The sequence below is a fragment of the Gigantopelta aegis genome, chromosome 9 (assembly GCF_016097555.1).
Source record: "Gigantopelta aegis isolate Gae_Host chromosome 9, Gae_host_genome, whole genome shotgun sequence".
Lineage (NCBI taxonomy): Eukaryota > Metazoa > Mollusca > Gastropoda > Neomphalida > Peltospiridae > Gigantopelta > Gigantopelta aegis.
Genome location: NC_054707.1, coordinates 75,590,515 through 75,614,676, shown reverse-complemented (window position 1 = coordinate 75,614,676; position 24,162 = coordinate 75,590,515). Strand labels below are relative to the sequence as shown.

General features: G+C 33.9%; 1 protein-coding gene across 3 annotated transcripts; it reads right to left on the bottom strand.

Annotated features, from left to right (window-relative positions):
* Window positions 1-1,135: 1,135 nt before the first annotated feature.
* On the bottom strand, window positions 1,136-23,688 carry LOC121380438 (SPRY domain-containing protein 3-like). Of its 3 annotated transcripts, XM_041509254.1 has the most exons (12): window positions 23,615-23,646; window positions 22,930-22,993; window positions 19,282-19,456; window positions 16,896-17,011; window positions 15,322-15,409; window positions 13,528-13,681; window positions 12,233-12,415; window positions 11,011-11,160; window positions 10,281-10,338; window positions 9,435-9,497; window positions 8,296-8,468; window positions 1,136-7,696 (listed from the first exon to the last, which is right to left on the bottom strand). In XM_041509254.1, exons 3-12 carry the CDS (start codon window positions 19,416-19,418, stop codon window positions 7,562-7,564), a joined length of 1,257 nt encoding a protein of 418 aa, XP_041365188.1. In that variant the 5' UTR covers window positions 19,419-19,456; window positions 22,930-22,993; window positions 23,615-23,646; the 3' UTR covers window positions 1,136-7,561. The 3 variants fall into 3 exon arrangements, with proteins under 3 accessions (XP_041365188.1, XP_041365187.1, XP_041365189.1); XM_041509253.1 differs by lacking the exon at window positions 22,930-22,993 and having other exon boundaries at window positions 23,615-23,688; XM_041509255.1 differs by lacking the exons at window positions 22,930-22,993; window positions 23,615-23,646 and adding an exon at window positions 23,358-23,461.
* Between the last annotated feature and the right edge of the window lie 474 nt (window positions 23,689-24,162).

Sequence of the window (24,162 nt, the reverse complement as noted above, 5' to 3'; positions counted from 1 at the left end):
CTACCGGTATATATATCAGGTTATTTTTATCCTATTTTGTAAATGTATGTTTTCACGTTATTTTGAATAAAAATGTAAATTTTAGTACGGTAGTTATGAATTTTCGAGTGGTTTACACTAACATTTTCACTAAAGATATTTGGCTTAGATTCAATATATTGTAACAATGTAGTGTTTAGCAAAATTACTCTTTTTTTTCCGATATGAAAAACTGAAAACATGCCAGTGCATAATTTAGAAGTTTTAGTAAAAGTTAAAAGTTAGCCTCATTAATCATCGGCTATTGGATATCCAACATTTGGTCATTTTGACAGATAGTCTTAGAGAGGAAACCCACTGCATGTTCCCATTAGTAGCAAATGATCTTTTATATGCACCATCTCACAGAAAGGATAGCACATACCACTACCTTTGATATACCAGTTGTGGTCTACTGGCTGGAACAAGAAATGGACTAATGTGCCCATTGATGGGATCAGTCCCAGATCAACTGTGCATCAGGTGAATGTTTTACCACTGCTACGTCCCGCCCAATTAGAAGTTTTAGATTCTACATATCAGCTACTTTGTCACCAACAGTGTCATCATATCAACAATTGGTGGGATGTAGCTCGGTGGTAGAGCACTTTCCCCTTATTTAACAGCAGAAGCAGGTTTCCTCTCACTTTAGACCAAGTGTTGTAGCTTAAAACATACATGGAAAACATCCAAGGATGTCAAACATTTGGTAATTCTGATATATAGTTGGGAGGAAACCCGCTACACTTTTTCCATTAGTAGCAAGGGATCTTTTATATGCACCATCCCACAGAAAAGATAGCATATACCATGGCCTTTTGATATACCAGTTGTGGTGCACTAGCTGGAACGGGAAATGGCCCAATGAACCAACTGACAGAAATTGATCCTAAACTGAATGTGCATCAGCCGAGTGCTTTACCACTTGGCTATGTCCCACCCCATGTAATTCTGTACCCAGCAAACATTTATTAAATAAGTAGAGAAATGTCACTGGCCGCCACCTGTTAATGACATAAGTGTATCATCATCAAATTTACCGTTATTACTTGTGTACAGTGTAACAAAAACATAATATGCATTTTGTATTTGGCACCCAAAAATTAATAAACAGTTCTTTAAGTTCAAAAGAAATTTATTTCCCACGACAGAAATATCATAGAGCATTTATTTTGCACAAACAAACAATGTCTGCACCCAGCAGACAACCGGTGTACATATAAATAGCAAATAAAGTGCAACTTTCACAAAAGATAATAAAAACAAATTTAGAAATGTCAACACAAGCAGAATGTGAAAGCAGTAAGTTAACTTCAACAGAAATACAAGCAAATTCATTGGACATTGCAGTCAAATATCAACAACAAAATCATGATTTAACATTGATATATAATATAAAAGAAAATCACTGGTAGAAATGAATGATTTTGTAATTTTACATGCACAATATTTATGATGAATATTATGGGGTGGGTTTTCTTTTAATATCTACATGAGGGATGTGATGTTTCATCTGATTTCAGCTTCTTTTTTGGTAAAATTATTTTTTACAATGTAGACTGGATTTGATGTGAAGTTGTGAAAAATGAATTTATTTAGATACAGTATAAAGTTTTCAGCTTTTTAAACATCATTTCAGCTTTTATTTTAAAATAGGTATCAATCACATCCTGCCTACATTAAAAAAAAAAACCCTGTTGGAATAACAAAACATATAGAGTTGTTATAGCAAAAGTTATTCATTAGCCCTGACCCCCCCCCCCCCCCCACCCCCTTTTAATCTTTAACATTTAATTAGCTCAACTACTCTTGGTATGTTGACATCCAATATCAAGGTAGGTTTTTCCCCCAAGTAAAGTGTTAACACAAACACCCCCACTCCAAAATAATATGGGCCGCATTTACAAAGCCTGGTTTTCTTAAACACAGGTGATTAAGCATTGAAAATACATGAAGTTACACTTGTGTAAGTCAAAAACAGGCTGTGTAAATTCAGACCTATATAAACTTGTTTATCTTGCCATTTTGAGACATTGAAAGACAAACCACATTTCATTCTTTCAACACTGGTACCACTTCCCACATAAACGATAAATGGAGGGGTCCAGGAAGACACATTTACAACAAATCACTTCAAGGATTGCTACATGCATTATTATCAGTTATGTAACACTGGTAATGCAACTAAGAACATGATCCATGATCAAGGCTTTTTACGTCTTATTACGGCATTTGGGGTACATTAAATGTAAAATAAGATAAACAACAAAATTTAGGCATCTTTCTATTACTTTAATTTAAACTGATTTTACATATTAAAAAAGGTTGGAAGTGGTCTGCAATATACAATTATGTACTGTTTGTTTTTTAAATGAAGACATTTTTAGGCAGACAAAACACCACCTCCCCATCAATAAGCCATATACATGTACATCTACATTATATCAATTATATGGTCACTTTGTTTTTATCCCAAAAGCTCAATAATGACATGCATGTATATGTATCTAGCGTTTTCCCTAGACATTTGGCAAGGCATGGTAGACTAGACACTTTTGACGCATTTTCACTATTTCCAGGTCCTGGTTTTTTTTCATTAACGACAAAAGAAAAATTAATTGAAATGAAAATAAATGTAATTAATGTGCTTGCTTTAATAGATGAACTGCAAAATAAAGAACAGGAACATTTTATTAATTAATCATATATTTTTGTTTAGTGTTTTATAAAGGCAATTTTAGAATTAATTATTGAAAAAGGCTCGTTTAATCTCAGGGCGCTTATTAAGGCAAGATGGCACTAGAATAGAAGCTAGGGAAAACAATATGTTATTAAACATAAATTTTAAATTCCAATAATAATTTTACTCCCATTTCATAACAATTCTCTCTTACAGTAAATAATTTTTTGTTTCCTGCTAAAAAAACATTGTATATTGTCTTAAGCATAAGTACATATTATCAAAGATCAGTGGAAATGTGTACGTAATTACAACTTAACATGTTATACAGCAGTAAAAAAAAAGAAGATAAAGCTACAACCTCTTAACAGCATAAGCAAAGTCATTTCTTGATAACACTTTTAAAAATAATATTAATTGCATACCATTAATTGGCAACCCATTGTTTAAATAATTTTTATGATCATACAACTTGTGTTCTGTTCAAGACTTTTCATCCATGATCTAGCCCACCATCCAGATAATTTATTTAAATTTAGTTTTTCCCTTTTTGGGAGGGGTGGGTGGGTGGGTGTGGGGGCATCCTATTGCCTTCACCCAGCTGTCTCTAACACAACACAACTCATCTCAAAAGCTATAAATAATTAAAAAAATTATACACTATGGATTACCCATAAAGCCTTATATTGTGGGTTAAAACTATAGTCATAACATTAATTAATAATTGCTGGCCAACATGACTGGATAATTAAGTACTGAAAACTTATATCCTCACACATTACACAATCACTACTTTTATCACAGATGGACATATATGTACATGTATTAATATACCAGTACTGTATTAATATACTAACTGGTACAGTTATCTGCAATAATTTTTCAATAGTTGTATAAATGCTAAAGCATTCAGGGACCAGGCAGTTAGTTATATATGTTATTTTTACAACTAGTCTGTAATTCCATTACAATAAACTATTCCTGAGGAAGGCAGCTTGATTTCTACCGAAATGCACTGTAATAGAATTAATAAACATGTCGTTTCCTTTTTCCCCAATTTGGGACTTTTCTACAGTACTTTTTTTCAAGTTATTCTTTTCAGTGATTTATTTTATGTGTGGAAGTATCACATGAAAATGCCATTGGACAAAAACAAATCTGAAAATTTAGCATTCTTGAAAAGTAGGATTTTGTAATATGGTCTTTTCTACAAAGAACAAGGGCCATCTGATTTGTCCTGTGGCATTAATGTCTGGAATTTCAGAAACACGTAACAAGTTTGTCATGCCTTAGGTATACCAATATGTGATCGCCAGGACATTTTTTAAAAGAAAAGTATCAAAAATAGCTGGGGTGATCAATTGGGTAATAAATTTTGTACCAGATATTATCAAATGTATGTCCTCATAAAATGATTTTTGGTATTAGTCACTCGCTAAAGCTTGCTCGTGTCAAGTCAAAATTATTTATTAATAAATAACCTTGATAGTTGTATGTCCTACCGTCTATATATTCAGCATGTTAATCCCATACTAGCTGTTCTGTAAAACGCTGAAATGTGAAGCTGATTTTTATTGCTATCGGTATGCATCATGTAGTGTTAGTTCTGGAAATAGTGCTATGTAAAACATTTCAGATCAAAATCCATTAGTGTCATGTCCACTTAATATAGAACTGGGGTTGTTATTGAGATTACAAGAACTAACAAGGGTCACATTTGGCAGTCTAGGTTTGGAGAAATGATATACACCAGTACTTGGGACTGCCAACGTTAATGAAAGGTTCTGAACAAACAATTTAAAAAATGATGTTAATATTGCTCGTCTATTAAGATGAATAAACACAAAATACCGGGAGTAACAGTTGTATACAAATGTTAACAATCATTTTTTAAAATTCGAAAGACATTGTCCTGGATAATGCAATGAAAACAATATTTTACAGGGGCCTAGCTTTGGATTTACAGGTGGTACACAGACTTTTTCTAAAGGCAGAGCTACTTTCCTTATTGACTGTCACATGACATCACTCTAACGTTATTTTCCTGTTTTCACTGGTCAGTAGGGGAATTTAGCTCAGGTGATAGTTCATGTTGCCAACACACAGTTGGATTTTTGCTACAACAGGCCAAAAATATCAAATACAATAGACATTTTCCTCATGACCATGCGAGGCAAAAAACAGTAAATCTCCTGCATGTGAGACTTATCAGCTGTGCAAAAAGTGTCAAGTAACGTTTTGCTCTGCTAGTAACTCTCATGTGCGGTAGGCGTTAAACATTCAAATAACATATTTACGTACATTCATTCTGTTCATATGCAAACACGGTAATAAAAACAACTGTTTCATTTCATATTGTTTTATCATAAACATCATAAACATATAATATATCAAAACAAAATTATTTTGTAATAAATATACATGACAATTAGAGAAGTTTACTAGTAGTTAGAGGGGTCTGAACGTTCGCGAATGCAGATTTTCGAATACACAGCTGAGCTTTTGACTAGAGAACAAGTATAAAAACAGTTTTTCAGTGGCACTAAAATCTGGAATTACAAATGTACTAGTCACAAGAAGTTACGGGCCATACGGCACTGCGTTTGAGAGGAGTAGGCCATTCATTCTGCCAGTAGTATGGATGACGGAATGGCTCACTTGCAGACATCACGCTACTTATCTCATGAATATGCTATCATTCAGACATGACAGAGCTCGACCAAGGTCTAGAATGCTCAGTTTACATTTTGGTGGCACGGTTATCCGAAGCCAGATTGCAAAATAATGTATACCCTCCCAACCCTAATGAAACATAAAAAGTGTTAACATAAAAAAGGAGTTTCACGTGAACCATGCAGTTTCAAGGCAGGTGCCCTGCTTAGTAAAAAAAAAAAAATTTTAAATGTTAAAAAGTCCAACAATCTTGGATTATTTATGCATTTGCCATTACACTTTCTACCTGGCAGCCAAACAAGCTGTGAGCAAGTCTCATGTACATCCAATCTGAAATGCTTTATTGAAGTTTGTAAAGTCATTTTCATTACCTATCACCACCCAAGTTTTTTATTATCAGTTTTTTTTTTTGAAGTATGGTAAATTTGATACTGGCCCGTAACTTGTAACTAGTAGATTTTTGTTCTTCTTAGCTTGTACAAATCACTCAAATGTAGCTCATATAAGAAGAATTTAAAAGATGTAACATCACTATCTACACACTGTTAGCCAGTGAAGGTGATTACTGTGAGGATTCATGTTTTAATACGACTCTTCACAGTCTAAACAATACATATTGCCGTAATTTTACACAGTATAAATTAAAGAATATCGGTGCAAATCAGGTAAATAGTTATGTGGGTTGATTCTTGTCAAATTTCACATGGGATATTAGTATGATATTCAATCTCACTTTTTTTTGTTTTTGACTGGTGGTAAAATTCATAACAAACATTTTTCACATACACAGTGCAAACAAAGCACAAACTGTACAACACGTTAAGAAAGGTAGTCTGAATACAAACATGGATACAACCTTTCATGTAAAACATGTCAAAACACAGGAAAACTTTCAAAAATAAATAACCAAAAAATAAAGAGTTGTTTCAAAAAAGATTATATTGGGGTGGTAGTGGTGTGTCTTTTTATTTTCTCTCTGTGCGAGTGTGTGTGGTATATGTATGTGTGCGTGCATGCATGTAATAATATTGATTTTTAAGAGAAGCTTTTGTGCCGGGTGGGTCTACTAACAGTTAAAATTCAAATAAAATCCAGTTATTATAGTTTAGTTCTCTAGATGATTGGTATGGGAATAAACTGTATTTCCCTCCCTCTACTATATAATATGTATTCGATTTCATACATGCATTATCAACATTTTTGCACAAAAAATAACAGCATTCATATACATATTATTTTGTCCATGTTCAGGACCCCATTCCAAGAAAGAATCGTAGCTAAGGCAGATTGTAGTAACGTATGGTGTGTTTTACAGCTGGCACAAGCAATCTTACGGTAGTTGTACAAGTCTCTCTAACAAATGGACATTTTTTAAAAATACATTAGTTACAGATTATTCAGAACATTTCAGGTGTCTTCATTGGTACGGAAAAGCCACATGTAACTTCACCAATTTATTTCCGAAGCAATAATTGACGAAAGCATAATACATGAGTTACCTCCAATATATTCTTATCATAAAACATTTTTTTATTGAATACGGAGTATATTATATAAATTAGATAAATTTTTATCACAAACAAGTTTATTCATAGATCATTAAATAATTCATCAAACTGTTATTTGACATCTATATTAGTGGCTTACAATTGCTTCAGACATGTTGTAAATTTCTACCAGAATTTACGATTGGAAACTATGCTGCGTTGTGGAATAGGCTGGCGATAGTAGAAAAATATTACAGTCATGATTGCAGGTCTTTATAACAATAGTAATGCTAGATTGTTTCATGGAATGAAGGCCAGGTCCATGTATGATAGGATATTTTGTAAACCTGTATAAATCGTCAGCAGGGGTACTCATTAAGTGGCATTACACTTCCTTTTTGAAGACCAAATGGTGGAACAGCCATGTGCTGGACACCATATGTGCTGAGGGATCATCAAACACATATCACTTTCCTTTCCCATTCTTCAGAGAAAGCAATAAGTACCAAGAAACACAACCTACTTCAAAACAGTTGGCACTAAAAGCAATCATGCTGGGTTTGAGGTGTACACTGATGGTAAAATGGAAGCAGACACAGGTTTTTTTGCCACAGTATAGAATAAGGTCAGACTTAAAACCGGCCAATATCCTCTAAAGAGGTATCGATGTCTTGCACAACACGATCAACGTCTCTCCGCGAAGTTATCCCGTTAAAGGTCGAAGGTCAACCCGAACTTTCTCGTAACTGCTCATCATGCCGATTGTGGGATACAATCCTCCCTTAGGAATACAGATGCTCCGCTTGCCAAGTATCTTACCATTTCTTGTAAAAAATATCTAAAACAGAGAAAGAAATCACAAGATGTTTCATAACAGAAACAAGCCAAATACAAAGTCCTATATTTATATTGTTTGGCTTAAATTTTATCAATGGCAGTAGTATTTTTGACAGCAAAATATTACCATTCAAACCGAATATATAATTAGAAACCTTTTTGAATGAACACAGAATACAATGAAACATTACAAAATTAACCAATAATGTTTTTTAATTTCTCCTATTTTTATCACACATTTTCTCTTTCTCCTGAGAAGGGGTGGGACGTAGCCCCGTAGTAAAGCATTCGCTCGATGCACGGTCGGTCTGGGATTGATCCTGTCGGTGGGCCCATTGGGCTATTTCTCGTTCCAGCCAGTGCACCACGACTAGTATATCAAATGCTGTGGCATATCACTACCCTGTATGTGGGATAGTGCATATGAAAGAATCCTTGCTGCTAATCGGAAAGATTAGCCCATGAAGTGGCGACAGCGGGTTTTCTCTCTCAATATCTGTGTGGTCCTTAACCACGTCAATTCTAGATTAGGACCAGATGATATATTTGTATAGTGCAGTGTTATAATATAATGAGTAATTAGTGCTTGAATGACAGTACCTGAACTTTAGTGCCTTTTTCTTCCTCACGAGGCCACGGCTCCTCATCTTCCTCGTCTGAACTTTCCCAAGCATCTTCCTGAAAAATATCTTCCGGTTCGTCAGGCGACAAGTCACTGTCGGCCTCGCTGTCATAGTCCGATGGGAAAAGAATTCCACATCCCATGATATCACCTGTCAAAATTAGTCATTCACTTTTAAATATCAACAAAGGCAGAGAATTCCACACCCCATATCACCCGTCAAAATTAGTCATTCATTTTTAAATATTAAAATATCAGAGAAGGAAGGAAATGGTTTATTTAACGACGCATTCAACACATTTTATTTACGGTTATATGGTGTCGAATACCAAAGAAGAGAATTCCATACCCCATCATATCACATGTCAAAATTAGTCATTCACTTTTAAATATCAACAAAGGCAGAGAATTCCACACCCCGTGATATCACCTGTCAAAATTAGTCATTCACTTTTAAATATCAACAAAGGCAGAGAATTCCACACCCCGTGATATCACCTGTCAAAATTAGTCATTCACTTTTAAATATCAAGAAAGGCAGAGAATTCCACACCCCATGATATCACATGTCAAAATTAGTCATTCATTTTTAAATATCAACAAAGGCAGAGAATTCCACACCCCATGATATCACCCGTCAAAATTAGTCATTCATTTTTAAATATCAACAAAGGCAGAGAATTCCACACCCCATGATATCACATGTCAAAATTAGTCATTCACTTTTAAATATCAACAAAGGCAGAGAATTCCACACCCCATGATATCACCCGTCAAAATTAGTCATTCACTTTTAAATATCAACAAAGGCAGAGAATTCCACACCCCATGATATCACATGTCAAAATTAGTCATTCATTTTTAAATATAAACAAAGGCAAAGAATTCCACACCCCATGATATCACGTCAAAATTAATCATTCACTTTTAAATATCAACAAACAAACAAAAACAAATTCCACACCCCATATCACCTGTCAACATTAATCATTCACTGTTCCTGATAAATTTTTAGCAACATGGTTTCTTTATAAATTCTAATCAAATTACATAACAACTTTAGATAGAAATATAAGTTGTTATTTCACCTATAAGAATTTACTGTATCTATATGTACCTGTATGGCATTTAGGACCAAACTTTTCACCCACTCCTGAACCAACAAATATTTTTCCATCATCTGAAAAAAAAGATTCTTCATTATTAATCATTAAAAAAAACCCACAGCATTAAATTAATTGCTGATGTATACTATTAATCTTTTTGTTATTAAAATATTTCTTGTTTTATGAAAAGTAGAAAAATATTCTAATAGATCAGAAAGAAAATAGTTTGAAAAACATTTATATAAGGACAGTTTTTCAATGTTCAATAGTGAAAATATGAATATTACATGTTTATATCCAATGAATGAACAAGTAGGTTGTCCTGGAAACACACCTGTCATCAAGGATGGCTGTCCAAGACAAAGGTTAATGGTTAGTGAAGAGAAGTTGATGCAGCAGCCATACACCTCTCCAATGAAAGTTTGTTTTGTTTAATGACACCACTAGAGCACATTGCTTAATTCATCATCAGCTATTGTATGTCAGACATTTAGCAATTCTGACACATAGTCATCACGTAAAACCTGCTACATTTTTCTAATGCAGTAAGGGATCTTTTATACACACTTTCCCACAGAGGAAAACACATACCACGGCCTTTGACCAGTTGTGGTGCACTGGTTGTAACGAGAAAACCCCCAATCAGTTGAATGGATCCACCAAGTTGGTTCGATCCTGCAATGCAAACACACCAAGCAACCATTCAATCAACTGAGCTACCTCCCGCCCCCCCCTACCTCTCCAATGAGTTGTGCATCGTCACAGGTTGAAATCACTACTGGGATACGACCATCACACTAAACATGATGTTTTAACCATTGCAGCATCGAGAATGGCAAAATGATAACAATACTAACCTGCATGATATGCTATAGAACCCTTGTTCCATCCAGGGTGCCGTTGTTTTGGATAGTTCTGAAAAAAACACCCAACACAATTTCAACAATTAAAATGTCATTGAAGATACTGTGGAGTCTGTCTTAAAGGGACAGACGCCTAGTTTCAGCCCATGAAAATGCACACTAAGTTTAGTTAATCTACAAACCTGTAAAACATTTGGATAAAGTTACAAACGAGTGAAACAGGAGTTTGTGACTTTAAAATGGTGAAATACTCTCTAAAAATAAGACTAAAACTTGACTCCATAACTGTTACTTCACAGACGCATGTGTGTTTTTTAAAATATGAGAAATGCATTTTGTGATATTAAACAGACCAGGATGACCAGAAACACTTTGAATGTACAAAAATAGATAATCTAACCAATACAATCTAAGTAAAGTATGATTTCAGTTATCAATTAAACCATGATCAAACTATATCTACTAACATTTTTTTTTTAAAATTGGTTGCTGCCAAATATGTTATTCCTACTAAGTAGCAGCATGGGAATTTAACATGTATTTTCCCATAGGCAGAAAGGCACATGTCACAGCCTTTGATATATCAATCATAGGACAACTGGTTTTAAAAAAAACCTAATGGTATTAGATTCTACTGACGACAAATGCTTCCACAGTGTCACAAACCTACTATTTGGAAAACTATACAAATTATGCAGAATATTGTGTCTTTTTTGTTATTTACCCTTCTTGCTAATCCAATAGCAATGTAGCAGTTCTCCCCAGGATCAATAATTTCCAACTCAAAGTAGTGACAGGTTGTATCCAGTGCTATCTTTGCCTGTGCCAATCCGACATCGTGAATACTCTTCCCACGTCCAGCATACTCCAACAGCTACAATCAAATAAATTGTTTACCAAAACGCACTATACTGTGCTTTAAACAGAATTTTAAAATAATAAAGGTAACATGAAAAATGAGGGAAAGTCATTATGGAGGCTCCAACTTGTAAATGTTAACCAAATTTAGCCTGAACTACAACTGCATGCAAATGGGCACAAATAGCATGAGAAATGGTAGTTGGTAAAATCAGGGTCCATGCCTATAGTCCGTCCCATCCCATGTTTTTTAGAAATAACTTCAGTTTGGTTTGACCTAAAATGAAAAGTAAGCTTTTTGGAAATAAAAAAAATATATCGTAGAAAATATATAGCTGCGCACATAACATTTTTTCTAAAGTTAACGAGCATGCGCGAACCAGTGATGTTACATTTATCAACAAACGATAAAACAATACTTCTTGGTCTGTTAACAGAATGTTTAAAATGAAAAAAGTCAGTTTTCTCCAATACCAAATATAAGGGTCCAGAGATGGAAACTGCCGAACATGTAAATAGAATGGAGTGCATGACTATTCGTTACATTGTATGTAGCACGCCAAAAGTGGGTTCTATTCAAAAACTTGCTTTGGCAAATTAATTCGGCAGTAAATATTAATAACAAATAGTGTGTTATATACAGCAAAGGACTAACTATTTAAGTAAATAATATTTTTAAATTTATTTTCGGTTACACGTTTACTTTACTATTTGTTCTTAGGTGCACAACAACTGATTACTCCAAGATACTTTTATTGTGTGCAATTTAGAAAACAATCAGCTCAGAAATAAATAACTTGTAGTAAATTACATAGTATGAAAAAAGCGTTCCCAGTGGGATGGCCTATATACTCATATCTTTAATGATGTCACATGCTATGACATTAAAGTCTCGAGATGTTATTAAAGACAAGTCTAGAATTTAAATGTTTTAGAAGCATGAGGCCAGGAGTGTGTACAGAGTTAACTGATATTGCATCTTTTTTTTCCTTTATGAATTTGAATAACAATGTTGTTAAAAAAAAAGAAAAAGATGTAAAGGTTTAACTAAAGCCCAGTTGTTGTTAGTAGTGTTTTAATGCACTCACAGAACCATTGACTTTGACATCGTGCAGTCTGTTCCAGTCGTCCTCGCTGTCAACGGCCATCTGTGTGAGCTCCTCGGACGTCCACTCCGCGTCCAGGATGAGACGGACCTCCTCCCCCTCCGAGTGCATCCCTACCGCTGGGTACAGACCTCCGGGGGGAACAGAAACATTCACACTGCCAATCTGAAAACAGTTTAAACAATTATAATAATCAGGAGAAAATTTCACAGGATTCTGTGTTTCCAGGAATTTTAGATTTAAGATCTTAAGTGTAAGGGGCGGACAGAAACATTCACACCGTCAATCTGAAAACAGTTCTAAAATAATAATAATAATCTGGGTGAGAATCTATTAGGATTCCATGCTTCCACAAATCCCAGATTTAAGTTCGTAATATTAAGATTATGAGATGGAATCCCAAAATATTACACCATTTTTACGATCCCGGTGGAATCCTAAAAACAAATATGAATTAAAATACAAATATGTATTGATATCCAGGAATATAATGCTGGTTGGATGAAAGTATGCAACCTTGTAATGTATGTACAGATTAACAAGCATTCAGAGAGTACGGCAAAAGCAATATATGTCCTTTCTCGGGCCCAACAAATCATCATATCTACTATGTTCAAGGGCCACAACTCTGTCACAAAGGGAAGGAAGAAAATGGTGGGTTTTTTAACAATGCACTCAACACATTTTATTGACGGTTATATGGCGTCGGACATATGGTTATGGACCATATCGATATTGAGAGGAAACCCGCAGCAAGGGTTCTTTTATATGCACCATCCCACAGACAGGATAGTACATACCAGAGTCTTCGTTACACCAGTTGTGGAGCACTGGCTGGAACAAGAAATAGCCCAATGGGCCCACCAATGGGAATCGATCCTAGATGGATCATGCATTAGGTGAGTGCTGTACCACTGTACCGCCCCTAAATCACCATAAAAGTCAAACTTCATCTGTAACAGATCATGATAAAGCTACACACAAATTTCAGCTCAATAACTCAAGGCAATGTGAAAAAAGCCATCTGGAAAACTATATGTAGAATAGACAGACATGGAACCTATAGTCCTGACTAAATACTGATAAGAATTGGTGTAATGTGTTGTGTTTTGGTTAGTGTGAATCAGATAAATTACATATGTATTTGTGTGCTTAGTTCAGCTGGTGATGAATATGAATGCACCAAATATTTGAGTATATTGTTACACCTTTAAGAAACCAAACTATGGGTTGCTAGTATATGTAATTATGTAATGCACTGAACACAAAACACAAACCTCTCTTCCGTTTCGAGTGAAGAAGACCGTAGCAGTGTGGGCGGCTCCACCTAATTCCGCTTCAGCCCCACTGGGTTTGATCCCACATCCAAGCCGATCACCTGCATGACACTTTGGACCAAATATCTTGCCGAACCCACAGGCTTTAAACAATCTAAAGACACACAAAAGGTAGAGATATGCAGACTTGTCTAAATAAACCAGCCACTTTTTCTATATTTTTTATATTACAGATTAATTACTGTTTAGGAAAGAGTTCAAATTATCCACCTACTGTAAATAAGTAGCCTCCTAATTTTAAACAAGATTAATACTTTTTATATGCAGAGCATACATAACAGAATGTATTATGTCAGTTGTGAAGCAATTATGAAAAGGAAGGAATGGGTTTTTGTAACAACACCAGGCCTTGACCTTAAGTAGCCCCACAACTTTAAAAGAAAAGAGAAAAAAGAGAAAAAAGAAAAATAATTTATTTTTTATATAAACGTTTTAGGGTGGCTTTTTGTAAATCATGAGCAAATGGACAAAACAAAACATGTTTAAGGATGGCCTCTAAAAAATCTAACCATAACCACCAAACAACCGACCTATTCTACCTGCATTAAATTGTTTGGTACGATTCCAGAAATACACAATAGTATTTATTATTATTTTTATTATTTATTGTTTTTAGGCCTAATCTCGTAATGAAGGCTTATAAAATATTATTGAAACACTTCATACGGGTTTTCACGTGTAGAACAGTATGTCTGCTAATCATACAATCTTCAGATCGATATTGCATATTTTAATACTTAAAATGGCTGCAACTATGTTCAATAGGTGTAATTTTGAAGAATCTTAACAAAACTTGTCTTTATTCCAAAACAATAGCGGTTTTTATTGATGACAATAAACTTGTAAATGCCAGGGGATCGCCATGTATGTTTGTCTTATCACGTGACAAGGTCAGATGTTATTTTGAGCGAGGTTATCGCGCAAAGCCATAACAAACGATAAGAGAGATTTCATTAAAATTAATTTGTAAGAAAGATTAATATTTTTAACATTGAAAATATTCGTCAATTTATACATTTATTTAATATAGTAATAGATATTAATTTTTAAACAATAATTTGACAATTTACATAGGTAGCCTAGAAGGAAATAGACCGCTATTGAATTATCGTTTAGTTTAGACTTCAGCTGGCAGTAAATAGTTTTGATAATACAAAGGGTTTGTTATAAGTAGACGTAAAAACAACGGGCCGTGTTGCTGATTGTCATAAATGACTACGCATAGTTAACCCATGACTCAAATGAAAATGCCATGACCCATACGAACCAGGTATATCTGGCCACTGGATTACATCAAATTATTAGTTTTTGTCTGTACTGGCAAATATACTTCTTTATTTCACTAAATCGTATTGCACAACTGCCACCTGTGGGTCAGACTAGGGGAGCAATTAACAGTTACAGCGACTCCTGGCAGCAGAGAGTGCACAGATGAAAGGTGGAATTTCAGACACCGATGAATTAAACTTGTTGATTGTTGAGTGACTGGACATGCCAAAATATTTTGCTTTTGGCTTTTTTACACTATCAACACAAAAACAAATAAGCCCTATATAAATTTTTCATATATAGTCAAAATAAAAATATACTAACAAATTTCATTTACTGAGGACAATTGATTTTACCAACTGTCTCAGAATCTGATGGTATAGAAACCAATGAAAAACATTTGTCTGACATGTAATGATAACCAACACATGTTGGTATAAAACTAAAATGACGAGAAGCACTCACTTGCCTTCATCAGCATGATAACCCACAGATCCGGCGTTCCAGCCAGGCTGAGCCTCCAAACTATATCGGAAAGGTACAAGTCCTATCCCTGACAAAAACAATCAATGTATATATATTATCTACTATGATAATGTAACATAAAATTTGATAGTCATACCCAGATATACACTGATAGAAAGAAATTAGGGAACACATAAACAGTAAAAGCAAACACTGACTGGAAATTGAATCAAAACATTCATTGATAGCATCAGGAATTTAACCATCTAATTGGCAGTCAATCCCTCAGCACTGACATTCAATCCCAATTACATCTAGAGGCAATTATACAGGAATAACTATTCCAGTAGTGAAATTATTATGGTCTCTAATACCATGTGCTTCTTTATTTCTTTGTACTGATCAGTATATATGTATGAACAGAAAGCTGTACACAAGAACCATATAGTTATAATTCTATTAGTCCTGATAATTTTTCTGACACATATACATATGTATGTATTAACTCATGCCATTGACAAATGTGCACTAAACAACTCCACTAATAAAGAAAAGTATCTTACCTGCTAAATATCTGAACATGCCATACAACCTCGACATAAATAACTTAAAGGGACACACCCTAGTTACGGCTAGTTGTTAACCATTACGGCGTTGTTTTTCGCTATTAAACCCATTTTTTCACAAATAACATTGCACTTTACTTACCATTTATTATTTAGAATATACATTTCCATTCACCTGAAGTGTTTTTTGGCAATCCTGGTAATCCTGGTTTTTGTAATACCACAAAATGCATTTTTCATATTTCTGAAAAACGGACGCACGTTTGAGAAAAAAAACGTTGAGCAGACAAGGTCTAATCTATTTTTAGACGGGATATTTCCATTTCAATCTCACAGACGTTGGTATACCACGTGACCGTTATCATTTTGGTTCGGTTTGTTTTCTCGTGCACGGTTCGCGCAATCAACATCCTATTTGTTGTTGTTCATTTGTGAGATTTTTCTTCACAGTTCAAGAACATTTTCAGTAACAATAAAGTTCAGACAAGTAAGTATCTCAATACAAAACGTTACAAACCCTTAAAATCAATAATTTTGCTAAGTCCTACGATATCTGGAGAGGGGATACAACCAGGACAGAACAGTTGGAACATGTCCAGGAGAGGTGAAAAGAACGCACCCCAAGTCTGTGAAATTTGTCGTGCCGTAGGCATTGTTGTGTTTCGAGCGACATCTACCGGTGACATCAGAATACTAACTTTCAAAATTATTTCAAGCAATTGGGACATGGGGATTCCCATGGTATATATCGATATAAAACCTGCTTTTTCACTCCATTTGATAAAAACGTGATCTAAGTGTGTTACAGGTTTGTAGATTAACCAAATTATAATTTATTTTCGCTGGATGGAACTAGGGTGTGCGGCTTTAAGTACCAAACAGGTAATGAGCTACTCTTAAATGGCATTTCTGTAATCATGGTGATTTTGTGTATTATGTTTTTGAGTCTAAACAAAGCTAACACAAGACAGACAGATTAAAAGCAATATATAATAAACAGCAACTTACCAATACAGCCCAACATGCCAGTATCAATTATCTCCACTTCAAAGTAATTGTCCTGTGCAGTGATTGGCACAGCAGACATGTATAAACCAACCTTGTTGGCATCATTCGGGATAAAGCTGAAACAATGAATTCCAGAAATAGTAACTTAAAACACAACTTATACAAGTAAACAGGAATCCTAGAATTTTTATAAAATCCACTAGCCATGGGATCAGTGATTAATTTTTTTTTACTAGCTACAATTAAAATTTCACTAGCCCTCTTTTACTTTAAGTTAATACAATTTTACTAAATAATAGCAATAATCAGATATGTCACTTAAAGTCAGTAAAGTGGGAGATACAGCTTAAAAACACTAACATTGGGGGTTGTGTTAGGAGCAGGATATTCATATTTACAAAATAGACTCTAACTGCAACATTTGACCAAAAACATTTCACTAGCCATCAGGCATGGCAATAGTAGTTATTTACTAGCCCAACATTGAATATCACTAGCCATGGGAGTGGGGCTACCATACTCTAGAAGCCCTGACTGTAAACTGTATATAAACATGCTCGCATAAATTTATGCACAAACAGGATTCATACACTTTATCAGTAACCACATTCCAAGACTTTTCATGACTTTCCATGACTATTTAAAGACATTTTCCATGACCTTTTGAAATATATTTTTTTACAATTCTCAAGTAAATCTATAGGTATTTTACTGTATTAGACCACTCCAATTTGATTTGTTGGTTTACAGGCAATCTTTTTCAGAATAGCAGAATGGAGGAAATAAAAATTAAAATTACTTTCAGATTGTTTTTGCTGGGATTTTTATTGACAACATTTTCTCAAAACCACAGAAGAGGGAATAAAAAACCTCAAAATTACAAAATTTATTAATTATTTATTGATATGTACATGTGCATTATTTAAACCGTATGTTTTTGTAACTGTTTCATGCATTCATTCTGACATTTTTATTCAGTAAAAATAGTAATATGAACCTTCTGAGTACTGCAGGTGAGATATCTCAACTAAGTTCGTAATTTAAAAAAAGTATAGAATTAATTTTAACTCAATTATAAAAAGAACCTTTTTTGTACTATTTATACTATCTGATATTTTAGATATTAATAATTCATTTTTTGTATTAATAATAAAGATTATTATACACATTATGTTTTCTCACTAAAACAAATTAATAATAATAAAATAAATAAATAAATAAAAAAGAAAGAAGGAAGGAAAGTGTTCTTGGCACTTTAATTTAAATGCAGTTTGTATTTTAAGGTCACGGTTAATAATTAACTTGCAAGTTTTTGTTGGCAAGCTATTATTAAAATATACATTTATGTTTTACATGCATCAAGTGACATCAGTAAATTAAATAATGTTCCTACTTTGCTTTGTTCAATATGATGCAAAACATATAAAAGTTATGCTAATCCTTTGTACTACGAAAATGATTTAAGCTTGAGGTATTTCCATTAGTCACTTAATATTATACACATCGTGTTTCATGGAAAATGAAAATTTATCTAAATACTTTTTTTTTTTTTTTTTTTGCTATTTAATAAAAAATGTATTTAGACAGATTTTCATTTTCCATGACCAATATCAAAATTCCATGACTTTCCAGGCCTGGAAAATGACATTGACAAATTCCGTGACTTTCCAGGATTTCCATGACCCGTACGAACCCTGACAAATGTATAAATGTATAATTTAAAAGGAAGACATCATTACAAATTTCATTGAAATTCTTTTTTTACTTAATTTTCTATGCAATACATGGTGAGTACTATTACAAAATACAATAAGGAATTTACATTAAATAAATTAACCTGGTAGGGAAAGGCATTCTAAAACATGTAAAGAAATTTTTTTTTTTTAAATATAACAAACTTACGGTGATTTAAAGTTTGTTGTTTAATATATATTTATGACATTATAGCTAACTGACCTTCATATTAACTTTATGACAATTTAATAATGAAATGCATTTGCCAAATACCAAAGTTTAATTCAGAACCCTACTGAATCAGAGATAATTCTGCCACATTCATCAATGGCAAATTTTTAAAAACTGATGAATTTTATTCTACTTTGGGAGAATAATTTCGTATAATGATTGATACATGTACAACCCCCAAAGTTAATTTTTCCATCTAGCAGCCAAATGGCGCTTACTTATATTTTGTATATCTAGATAGTATGAAATGTTTAGTCACCAGAGTTTGATGTATATTGTTAAAAAATATCTGAGTTTCTGCAATTTTCAAAGTTTAATATAGATGATCTGTAGAAAATTAACATTTGATGCCATCTTCAACATATAAGAAAGTGCTGATCAGGAGTTAAAATGCACATTTCCAATGGCACAGTTAACTAACCTGATAATATCACCATCAACATTAAGTCTTTCAAAGCGTGGATGTTTGGGCAGGGCTCTCAAGTTGACCTCTCTAAAACGCTGATTATGGCGCACACGACACACGTTGAGAATCTGATTTCTGAGAAATGCCTCCATATCTCATCAGTGTTGTCAAATATGGCTCATAACAGAAACTGTGAATAATAAAATAATGTCATACATTAATACTATAATATATAATATATATCTCTCAGCCTTTGTGACTCCATTACACTGAATGGGACAATAAAACAGACCAGTAGACAGTATATGAAAGACTGTGGTATATGTGTTCCTGTCAGGTATGTGCAAATATATATAGAGAGAATAACAGATTTCTGTCAAAAGATAATACATCGGCTTTCCTGCAAAGGTTAGAAAGGCAAATGCTACTACTGGAACTGAGAAGAATAAAGCTGATATCTTACGACAGTAACCAGTTATTTCATTTATCCCTACAATCCTGTATAACTAACTGTTTTATTTCACAACTTTACCAATTTCCAGAATAGTAGATCGAAGTCATATTTGACGGCTTTGTTGCTAGAACATGATCTATACACTAAAACAAGATATGTATTACCAGAGTTTGATCTTAACGGTAGTCCAGTAGTCTGAGACTACCTGAAAATTAACAGGACTACCTGAAGCTGCAAACACATAGTCCGTCGGACCACCATTAATTTTAAAGTTTATTTAGCACCTATTTCAAACAGCAGAAACAGGCTTGTTCAGAAAACAATTGTATCATAATTAACGTGACTGGTCCTCCATCATATCACATTCATTTACAGTACATGATCATGGCACAATATTTCACGCGAACCGCCGTTCTGTTCGCGTGTCGGTTATGCAAAATTAAATTTACGCGAACCGCAAATTGGTTACGCCATGACCTGTAAACGTTCAGAAATTAAAACTTGCAAACTTCACGATTACAGGAAGTTTATTCACGCAGACATACTACTAGTATTACGACAAATGTTTTAGGCTGAATTTTAGATACTTGATGCACAGCAAAACTGTAAACAACGTTATATTGCAACAGTTGTAACTTGCGATCAGTTAAAAGGTTTTAAAGAAATGTGCTCAGACCACTGGGGATGGCTAAATTATCTGCTGCTATTTTATCTCTAAAGGAATATATGCAGACATAATATTGGATTGTCTATAATTTTGCATATGTTAAAAACAGTTTTAACGTAAATAGGAATCCAAGTGTCACAAAAATTTAAAAAACTACTAACATCGCATAATGTGCTTTAAAAAAACAAAACAAACAAACATTTGGAATTTCACTGTAGTATATATTATAAGTACCATCGATAAAGTAACATAGCCACTGCAAAACGAAAAAAATAATCCCTCCAAATGATTATGTATCTATTTCAAAGGTGTAGCGCCCATTACGCAATTAAAAAAAAATCCGGGAATAGGTCGAGGCTGTCTGTAATTGTTCTATAAAATATCTTCTTGAAATTGACTCGACAAAAAAGATAGAAAAAAAATGCATCCGGAAAGGCTCAGAATGCATCTACAGGCACCCTGAGTTTCAAAATGTTCACAGGGGGAGGTCCCTCGAATCCCCTCCCCCCTCTCGGGCACGTCTTTGGTGTGCGTAATGCTAAAAAACATTCTGGCTACCCCTCCGTATTTTGTTTCAGTACTGGGGCTGATATTCAGTTCTTTTATAATATTGTTAACTTTAGCAAACATTAAAGACATTTTTTTTTTTTAATGTTTTCTTTTGTATTTGTTTTAACTTTATGTTTGAGCTAAAAACTATGTATTTAAAGTATAATTTACGCAAATATAATTCACGCAAATATAATTCATGTAACCGAACAATTGGTTACCTAGGTAAAAACCACGTGAAACGACTTCCGGTTACCTCAGATTTCGAAATATTGTCCTCTGCACGATGCAGTTTACGTTTTAATTGTTACCACATTCTGACTAAACTGAGCATGCGCAAGTTACACATTTTGTAGTCGATGCAGTCTTCTGCCAAAATACAATCATCTTGAATTTGGAACATAACGGGATTCCTCGCACATTTTCATAGAATGGTAGTTTAATTTACTAACGTCACATTGGAATGAAAGAACTGCAAAGTTGACCATTCTCAGCAAAATTATAATTATGCATCAATTGGCATTGTCGCTCGTTTTCATAAAATGGTACACATGTCACCTAAGTTAAATTTAGGCGAGGTGTTCTGACTGAAATGCTGTTATGGAAATTGCCGATACATGCATATTAATTTTCACGGAGATACAAAGATGTAATTTTTCCGATTTTAACACAAAATTGCTTGCATGTTTCAATCAACTTTTCATCTCAGATTACATCATTTAACAATATTTATTATGTTTCATTTATTATATCAGGGCTGGCCAAAATTTCCAAACACAAAGTGCCTGTTTATCCCTTTTGTACACTTGCAATTTTTTTATTCCGTAGTCTGCAGCAAGCATGTATGTGTGTGAGGCCCCTGATTATTATATCGAGTACCATATTTGACCGGAAGTAGGCCCACGTCTTTGAATAAGCGCCCAGACATTTAAGAAATTAGGCATTTATTCGTAAATCATGGTATTTTATGTCGGTGTCCGTGAAGTAAATTGCTGAAAACGTTGAAGAATCAAGAAAAAAGCTGTTTAGAACATTACGATCAAGCACGTTACTAAAATGGATAAGCAGACTCTTTGTAAAGTTAGTTTTCACTTTATCTGTGTGAACACGTGCGATGTAAAACAAAGTCAGGGTTTTTCACTAATGTAGTAGCGTTTCGTATTACAAAATTAGGTTGTCCATCTACAAGTTTTCGCATTTGTTTCACAATTAAATTGATGTATTAAATATACATGCAATTAACATTTAATTGACTACATGTTAAAGAACAGTGAGTAGGCGCGTGTGCAGCAAAATTTGAAACGGGATCAAAGCAGTCTCCGCCTGAGTGTGTATCAGACTCACGTCGAGAGTGCTAAATGTCGGAATTTCTAAGGAAAACCGATGGTATACTCCTGCTGAAAAGTGTTAAATTTAAATGTCAAGAAACGCAATGTCTTGTATCTACAAGTAAAATTCATCCTGAAAAATATAGTGGTATACGTTTTTTAATAATTTAAATTTGTCCGTTATGCGTTATGTCTAAAAAAAACCTCAGATCCTCTCCCCCCCCCCCCCCCCAATATAAAATGAAATAATAATAATAATGCTATTCACTGTGAAATCATTAACACAAAGTAGCATATTTTCAATGATCATTCTTCGATCTGATTACAATTAGCTCTACTGGTCTACCAGTAGATCTAACAGCATTGTGTGGATTCCCATGTCCAGGTGACATTTTATCTATAAATAACAATTTAAATATCTATCATTATACTTCGTCTTTTATAGCGTTATTCGGGAGCATACAAATTCTAAAAATATTGGGCAAGACTATTTATTTTAGTTCATATTTAACAGGTCAAACAACATAATTTGATATAATACCAGTGTCAGTTCCAGCCTGAATACTGATTTGACTGTTTTAGTATGAATTGATACATTATAATTATTAATAGTATGAACAGAACATGCATGATTTACCCAGTACTAAATTATCAAAATAACAAACCATAGCTTTATTTCAACTTCAGATTGTTACAAAATATGGACCACTGAAACTTCCAAGGGACTATCTGAAATGAAAGCCAGGTAGTCCTGTTAACACCCTGAAAAAATGGTGAAGATCTAACCCTGATTACTTCTTTTAATGTTAATATTAAAGTTATTATTATTATAGATAGATCTTAATCATTAGTTAATGAACTAATTAACTTAATTATTTATTTTAAAAACTTGAATATTTTCAAATCATAATTGACATTACTGGGGTTTTTTTTCTTTCTGTAAATTTGAACAGGCTGTGGGAAAATCGGATCTATTTTTAGTAGAAACATGCATCATAAACACCGTTTATGGCTTTTTAAATTTGGGGGAAAAAATCAATTATTCTTCTTTCCTAGAATTGAATTAATTTCCTTAAACAAACATATATCCTACCTTTAATCTCAATATAACTTTTAACAAGCCGATGATCCAAGTTCTACAACGTGATGTGGCGTCATTAAAATTATTTACATATGCCATTGGCATTGCAACAATGTGACGAATCGTCGAATGTCATGGAATTGTGCAATTTATCTTTTATGTCAGATTCGGTTTTGAAATAATTTTAATTATTTTGGTTACATAACTAACAATAACATGTACAAGTTTATTAAACATATCTATATACATATAAAATGAAAATTACTTACGCTTATCAATTACCAATTTCGTCGAATTTGTTTTGACAAAAATTTGACTTCATACCGAAACCGGAAGTATGTTTATTGCTGTTCTGTTCAGCGTAATTTCCTCATTTTCTAAACACGTCGTACCGCCATTTCCGGTCGAATAATACACCTCATCATTTAAAGTCAGAGTTTGTTTGTTGTGTTTAACGACACCACTAGAGCACACTGATTTATTCATTGTCGGCTATTGGATGTCAACAATTTTGTATTTTGACATATAGTCTTAGGGAGGAGACCCATAGACAAGATAGCACATACCACGGCCTTTGATGTACTAGTCGTGGTGCACTGGCTTGAGCGAAAAATATCCAAATGGGCCCACAGATGGGGATCGATCACAGACCGACCGTGCATAAAGTGAACGTTGCGAACGCTTTACCACTTGGCTACGTCCCGCCCCTTAAAGTCTCTGGTTTCAACCCGTGAAAATGAGCATTAAGTTTGGTTTAGCTACAAACTTGTAATGCATTTAGAAGAAAGTTACAGTAGAGAGAAACAAAAGGCTGTGA

Excerpts from the sequence above, each read along its gene's own strand:
- LOC121380438 (XM_041509253.1), bottom strand. The coding sequence starts at position 19,418 with ATGGAGGCATTTCTCAGAAATCAGATTCTCAACGTGTGTCGTGTGCGC. Across the intron at positions 13,682-15,321 it reads TATCATGCTGATGAAGGCAA|ATTGTTTAAAGCCTGTGGGT; the intron begins GTGAGTGCTTCT and ends GTGTGTCTTTAG. Across the intron at positions 10,339-11,010 it reads CTATTGGATTAGCAAGAAGG|AACTATCCAAAACAACGGCA; the intron begins GTAAATAACAAA and ends TGTTTTTTTCAG.